General features: G+C 45.7%; 1 protein-coding gene across 2 annotated transcripts in view; it reads left to right on the top strand.

The window, feature by feature from the left end:
* Positions 1 to 534: 534 nt before the first annotated feature.
* dab2ipb (DAB2 interacting protein b) overlaps positions 535 to 7,498 on the top strand; it is a 51,775-nt gene continuing 44,811 nt past the window's right edge. Inside the window, exon 1 of one of the 2 annotated variants that reach the window (XM_056589644.1) lies at positions 535 to 1,330. Coding sequence is in view for 1 of the 2 variants with exons in the window: in XM_056589643.1 (XP_056445618.1) it covers positions 3,110 to 3,132 (23 nt within the window). In the remaining variant the exon portion in view is untranslated. Of the gene's footprint in view, positions 1,331 to 2,905; positions 3,133 to 7,498 lie in introns of those variants that run through there. The other variant, XM_056589643.1, reaches the window with a different exon arrangement.

Genomic DNA, 7,498 nt, shown 5'->3' with positions numbered 1-7,498 from the left:
ATTTTGGCATCTATGTTGCTGTGCTCCTCAGTCAGACTGTATTCTGCTACAGCACAGGCTACTGTTTAGTGTGGGGGCTAATATTTTAGCGGTGGGGCCTCCGTAGGCCATTACAGACGGACTGCTACCCTCTACACTCAGAGTGGAAGCTACTGGTCAGCTGCTGACCCTCTCCGCTGTAGCGATGGTTGTGGTAGCGTCTACGCGTGCGTCCCCACCCAACATCTCGTTCGGCTCGGATTCCCTGCCCTGATCCACCAACAGTTGCATCTTGGGTTGCAAGATGCAACTGTTTTCCTTGACACATCTATATGCATTTTCATATTCGGTTTCACCCAGCGGTTATTATGCACATGCAAACACATTCAGTTGCGCGACCACACATACACGCACACTCACTTATTCACACTGACACAAACACACACACACACACACACACTCACACTTATTCATACTGACACAAACGCATACACACACACACACACACACTAATTAACAAAAACACACACGGGAACAAACACACACATACACACACACACACACACACACACACAGACACAAACGCACACCTTTATTCAAAGTAACACACAAATGCTCTCTCAGAATATAAGATAAGTAAATGTATGTTTGATTTGGCCTTGTGTCCATGTTTCACTCTACCCTTGACAGTAAGCTGTTGTTCAAAATAGTTTTCGACATAAATTACAAAATTGTTAAGGAATGGCATTCGGGGAGATGGTGACGCCGGGCCTCGAGGATACGGCTGTTCTCTGCTACAACATTGATTCGCCAAAGAATTTCTATAAATAGAGGCAGCCCTTGCTCAATTGTGATTCTTTGCAATTCAGAACAGACCAGGTCACACAAACACACACACCCTTGCTTACAGCGCCGTAAGGTATGATATTATCCCTGAACACGCAGCAGCAGCAGGAAAGAATGAGGAAGTCCCTAGAGTGTTTAGTCTCTGACTTCTTGGCTTTGTAGTTAACCTTTACCCAGACAGGCCGTCTCAAAAACACTAAGGCCCACAAGTCTGTTTACTCTCGATAAGAGAGAGAGAGAGAGAGAGACACACACATACACACAAACACACACTCACGCACACAATCGTAATCTACAGCATTGCCTAAGGTTTGTCCTTACATAGCGAGCACTCCCTACTCCCCCTCCCTCCTGCCCTGTCCTTCGAGGTTGTTCCCCAGGTTGCTATGACTGTCCCTCTGTGTATTGTTCAGAGCAGCGGTGCACCTGTGGAGGAAGCAACTGTTTGTTTCCCCCCTTGCCTAGTGAGCAGATCAGACAGAACGCACCAACCGCATGTTTAACGGTGAGATTTTTATGAAACTCTTTTACCTTTAGGATTTACTTATTTTAATTATGTTTTGATGAAATTGCGATCTGTAAAGTCATATAAGGGTGCAAAATGCAGTTGTTCCATCCTCATATGCACACACACACACACACACCCACACACACACACACGCACACAATGTCTATTATCAACCCCTAGGGGGTACACTACACATGTCATGTAATTATCCCTCTCAAGATCCTGACAGCAGGGCTGGCGGTTCATTGTCAACACAAGCATCTGAGCCTGCCTTCTGAAGTGGCTGGCCGATCCTCTCACCACCAGCTGATTGGGTATATAGCCCAGTGGTTGGCTGTATCTGAGCTGGTGTACTCTGGACTTGGTCTTTGGATCTCTGTTCAGGATTGTTGCTTTTTTAAACCAATGCAGGGTCTGTTCAGCACAGTGGCAAACAAGCCATGGGATACATCTGGCAATGCTTCTCTTTATAACTGGGTTCCATCATTTCCCCTTCTCTCTCTCTCTCTCTCTCTCTCTCTCTCTCTCTCTCTCTCTCTCTCTCTCTCTCTCTCTCTCTCTCTCTCTCTCTCTCTCTCTCTCTCTCTCTCTCTCTCTCTCTCTCTCTCTCTCTCTCTCTCTCTCTCTCTCTCTCTCTCACTCTCTCTCTGCCTCGTTTGTGCCTTCCGTTTCCTTCTAGTCCAGCCAAGGTCCTAAAGCCTTTTCCCACAGAATGGGGCATGTGGAGCTAAACCATTGTTTCTGAACACAGGGCATGGAGAAAGGGTGGAGTTAGGATTGACTTCCTGAATTATTGTGTGTGACTATGAGAATAGGGTGTATGAGTAATCTGGTGGGTTACTGTGTTTATCTGTTTCTCCCCACTTAGTGTCCCTGTTTTTACCATATTTATTGGATGTTTTCAGATGTTTAGGAATTGGAATATGGCCTTACATCATTTGAAAATGTCAGCCTATTGCATCCTCAAACATTATTTTGTTGACACAGGTTACTTGCAAGCCTTGGCTCTATGCACTGAACTGCAACAACCTGGTGGTAAACTCCCTTTTGCTGATGCTCTCCAAAGTTGCCTCTAAAGTCAGATTGAGCTTGTTCGTTCCCAGCGACCGACGCTTTAAATCACACTGGGGAATGAGAAATGGGGGAGGGGGGGGGGGAATAGAGAGCGAGCGATGGGGGGAGGAGAGGAGGGGAGGGGGAGAGAGAGATGGGGGGAGGAGGGGAGGGCCAAGAGAGAGATGGGGGTTGGAGGGGGAGAGAGAGATAGAGAGAGATGGGGGAGGAGGGGGTGAGAGAGATGGGGGAGGAGAGGAGGGGAGGGGGAGAGAGAGATGGGGGGAGGAGGGGAGGGGGCGAGAGAGAGATGGGGGGTGGAGGTTGGAGATAGATAGAGCGAGGTGGGGGAGGAGGGGGTGGGAGAGGGAGAGAGTTGGTGGGAGGAGGGGGAGGAGAGAGAGAGAGAGAGAGAGAGAGAGAGAGAGAGAGAGAGAGAGAGAGAGAGAGAGAGAGAGAGAGAGAGAGAGAGAGAGAAATGGGGAGGAGAGGGGAGAGAGACAGGGAGAGAGTGAGCCAGAGGGGTGTGTTCCAGAAGCCAGACATCCTCTGGGAGCAGCGTGTAGCTGGAGGCTCCACCACACATTCCCAGAGACTCAGGAATAGTCGGGAGCCGAAGGAGAAGAAGCGTAGCGGCAACTATTAGCCACTTGTAAGGAATGCGATCGACGTTGAAGTCGAGCGTTTTGGGGACCCGGTGGTTCGAGAAGGCTCCGTGGAAGGATGTTTCACATCTTCTCTAGATCGTAAGTTTTATATTCTCGGTTTGCTTATGGTTCTCCTCATGGTGAGCACAGCTGCACTGCTAACGGCGTCGGGATTAAGCTAACCGCTGTCTCCGAACAACTTAAAGTATCCAGGATCCTCGTACTGAATACTGATGTAGCTTACTTCGACTCTATCGGGGTTGTTGGTGCGATTCTACGCCGTCCTAGCGCGGCTCGGTGCCTGCGTCGGTCGGTAACAACATCATGAAAAGTAAAGCTAAGTTGTTGACAAACTGGAGGCAGCGGGACACTGGGACAGGTCCGGACCTGAACTGGAGATATGCAGACTGGGGCCCGGGGCTCATGATGGGTTTGGAAAACCATTTGAGTGTGTGTGTGTGTGTGTGTGTGTGTGTGTGTGTGTGTGTGTGTGTGTGTGTGTGTGTGTGTGCGTGTGCGTGTGCGTGTGCGTGCGTGTGTGCGGGTTTTGACACCGTGCACTGTCATCAAGAGGGGGGTGACCTGTAAACAATGCGTTGTTAACACGTATACATCCATTATTATTATTTGTATTATTATTGTTTGCCTTTAGTTTGTTTGGCCGAGTTTGTTTGGGGTCTCAATACACTACAATGTCGTGTTGTGGTGCATAGTATTGTCAGTATAGGCCTAATCATGTTACTTCATTCTTTGATCTCTTTCCACCATAAAGAGGGGGATGACCTGTAAACAATGCGTTGTTAACGCTTAAATCTGTTATTATTTAACTTTAGTTTATTTGAAGGAGGTTCTCAGGGCTGCGTTTGGGGTGTCAATACACTGCAATGTAGTGTTGTAGTGCAGTGTAGTATAGTTATGATAGTCATGTTGTTTCATCTTTTGATCACTCTCCACCAGGCTGTCTCCTCACCGTGGGAGGGGTGTTACTGATTGAAACAACCTTTTCTGGAGCTCTGCCTCAGCTCGCTGCACAAATGCATGCCTTCTTCTGGTGATTCATTTCATGTTTAAGCCTGATGCTGAACGGTCTGATATGAAGTATGCAGCCTCAATGTCTGAGCACTTTGCTGCGATAGTTTAAAGCAATAACTCCTTAAGCATACAGTTTCCTCAGCTTCATGAAACTATGGACGGATCCGGTGGCAGTGTTTCTTTCGTTCAGAAAATAATGTTGCTTATTGTGTTATTCCCTTAATTTCCCTGTAGCTCTGAGGTAAGCGAACCAACAGTACCAGAGATATCAAGGAAGACAAATGAATAATACAAAAGGTGCTAATTCATGCTAAACCTTTCATTTGTCTACACCTGTAGGGTCTATATTTGTGTGCGAGCAGCCTATTCTAGCATGTAGTTTAGTATTCTTGTGGACAAGTCGCTACATCATAGTTATCTGAATAACATCAGAGTAATTCTCCATCCTCCTCATCTGAGAGGTCAAAGTGCCTGCCCTGTGGGTTCCTTGCTGCATTGCTGAGCCGGGTCGTTATTCAGAGTCCTGTTACTGATGCATGCCCGCCCCTGACACTGAATATAAGCATCTTCTGCTGGGACGGTCCGAGCGCATGCATTATGTTTGCAAAAGGCCGGCAGTCACTGTGACCTTACGTTTTAGAGACTCCATTATGGTTTAGAGCAATGATTATACGATGAAAACTGATCGTTTTTTCTTTTCTGTTGTAGTTCATTCATTTCCTCACCCTTCTAGGGTTTAATGGGTCACAGGCCTCACTTCCTGTCTAAACTCCAGCTTCCTGTTTCGGACTTCCCGACACTAAAGGAATGGTGGTCTATGACTGAAGACGTGTGTACAGTACCACTATCTGATAATCATAAAATGAGAGCTTTTCATACATTGTGTTGTCGAACAGCTCAAACAGAAAATACCACAATATTTTTGTGTTCGTCTACATTGTGCTGAATGTGAGCAATGATCAAATGGGTGCGCTTATTGCTCTTGATTAAAATGTAGGACGTCACAGTGCTGTGTTGGAGGCAACCGCATGTGTGCATGTGAGCAGAAAGGTGTTTAAAATGTCATGTTTCAAATAAGTCGGTGTAAAGAGAGAGTTCCTTCTACCATCCTGAAGGGATAGACTGTGTTGCTATGGCTGTACTAATCCCTCTCCCCTTATATATGAAACAAAACAGGCTATTGTTGTTCCATGTGGGCTGGTCATTCACACTGTTAAAAAAACATTAGAGAGAGGTTGCAATTCTGCCCTGTGAGTTTCACCCCTGACCCGGGCTGGTCATTAAGACTTACTAGTTAGTCTGACCCTCTGAACCCATTGGGCTGTATTATTTTCACTACAGTTGTCATCAATGTTTGAGTCCTGGCCTCTTTTTGAGAATTAGTGTATAGCTTCACAGCAACCACATGTACACACACACACACACACACACACACACACACACACACACACACACACACACACACACACACACACACACACACACACACACACACACACACACACACAGACACAGACACAGACACAGACACACAAACACCCCAAACAAAACCATTTCATTAATTAAAGAATAATAATTAAATGGCTATACCACATTGCTATCCAGTATTCTGTACCTTATCAACAGGCCGCCTGGTAACAGCTAACAAGCCTCTTGTACTCTAGTATAGCAGACAACTAGTCTTAAACAAATGACTCTAGTTGACTGTGATGAACTGTGATGTCGCAGCTGCGCATGTGGTGTTTTCCTCCCATTAGTTGTTTAAATGGCCAGCTGCTCGGTTAGGATTCCACAGATAACTTTGTGTGGAAAATGTTCCACTGAATTATTTCCCCGTTTAGCTCTCCTACTGTATCCTAACAGTCTGCGTCCATGTGTTTGTCATCGGGTGTGTTTGTGTGTCTGTGTCTTTGGCATTTCCTGCAGCTGCAACTCACCTACCTGACCTCAGTTCACTGATTTCCCATGATGCTCTCTCTGCTGTATACACCAATTCCTAACATTCAAGTGTGTCATTCAATAGATAATCCCACAACACGTGTGTGTGTGTGTGTGTGTGTGTGTGTGTGTGTGTGTGTGTGTGTGTGTGTGTGTGCGTGTGTGTGTGTGTGTGCGTGTGTGTGTGTGTGTGTGTGTGTGTGTGTGTGTGTGTGTGTGTGTGCGTGTGTGTTTATGTTATTTGATTGCTGAGTTCAAAGCTACCTAATGTAACAGATTGTTATCTTTGTGGTCTCCTGTTTGTTTGTGTCTAAATACATTGAGCCAATGTATTTTTTCTCGACTGCACTTTAGAAAGTCTCTACACTCTAGCAGAGCTTCATTCTTATTTATATTATTTTATTGACCATGAAAATAGCTCACAATGGAACAACTTGTCTTTAGCCTCTCCTTCTCCATCTCTCGCTCGAACTCTTTATTCTCTTTCGCTCACTCTTAATTTCTCTCTCTCTCTCTCTCTCTCTCTCTCTCTCTCTCTCTCTCTCTCTCTCTCTCTCTCTCTCTCTCTCTCTCTCTCTCTCTCTCTCTGGCTAACGTAAGCGCTCCTTTGTCTTGCGTACATTAAGGCTGGAGCCAGCCAGGCTGAAGGGGACCGGGGCGCTGTCCATAATCAGCAAGGTGGCCGCCGGCTGCTAATGGCCAGAGCCGCATGTGGAAATTATTTCATTAACTTGTGTGAAGCATGGTGAGAAATATGCATATCTTCATTTTTTCGTAACCCCTTGTTCTTTTGCTCGATTTGAGTGAGTGGGCCTTGTGGAACATGAAATACAAAAGGTTGTTGCAGAAAATGTTTTCTGCTGAAACTCTAACGACTCAACTCAGTATACAGAACCCATTTCCCAACAATATGTTAGGAAAGCACTAAACAGTTCAATCAAGGACACAGAGCAGGTAGTATCATGCAGTCATAAGGATAATTGCAGGGATTATTTGAAAATAGATAACCCATCCACGAATCATGTTAACTACTAAAGAAGGACTCTAGATATACCAAACACAAAAGCATAGTGAGCAATACTAGTACGCCCTGTTATCAAGGAGATGTCATGCCTGTTTAGGCAATGAACTGCAAACACTTTATTGGCCACAATTGTGGCTAGTTACAGGCAGCATTTCAGTTTCACAGAGATACACCTTGCTCACCAAGGACATAAGGCAGGTTTGTCCGCTATGACTGTTTGATTAAAGGAGCTTATGTCTATGGTGTAGACGGACTGGTTTTGGCGGACGATTCCTTTTTGGCACGACACCGCGGAAGACCAGAACTAAAATACAGAACCAGGTTTTTTATTGTTTTTTCCTTTTAATTTCTATAGCAGTTCAATTAGTTGAAACAAATGTGGGGTCTTGCGGATCTGATTCTGGTACGGCTGATGGGTTTGGTTGCTTGAAAGTTTCGAAGGACAATTGGCAAGTTTATCAAATAGCATGG

The sequence above is a fragment of the Gadus chalcogrammus genome, chromosome 4 (genome assembly GCF_026213295.1).
Source record: "Gadus chalcogrammus isolate NIFS_2021 chromosome 4, NIFS_Gcha_1.0, whole genome shotgun sequence".
NCBI lineage: Eukaryota > Metazoa > Chordata > Actinopteri > Gadiformes > Gadidae > Gadus > Gadus chalcogrammus.
This window is presented reverse-complemented; position numbering and strand designations above follow the sequence as displayed.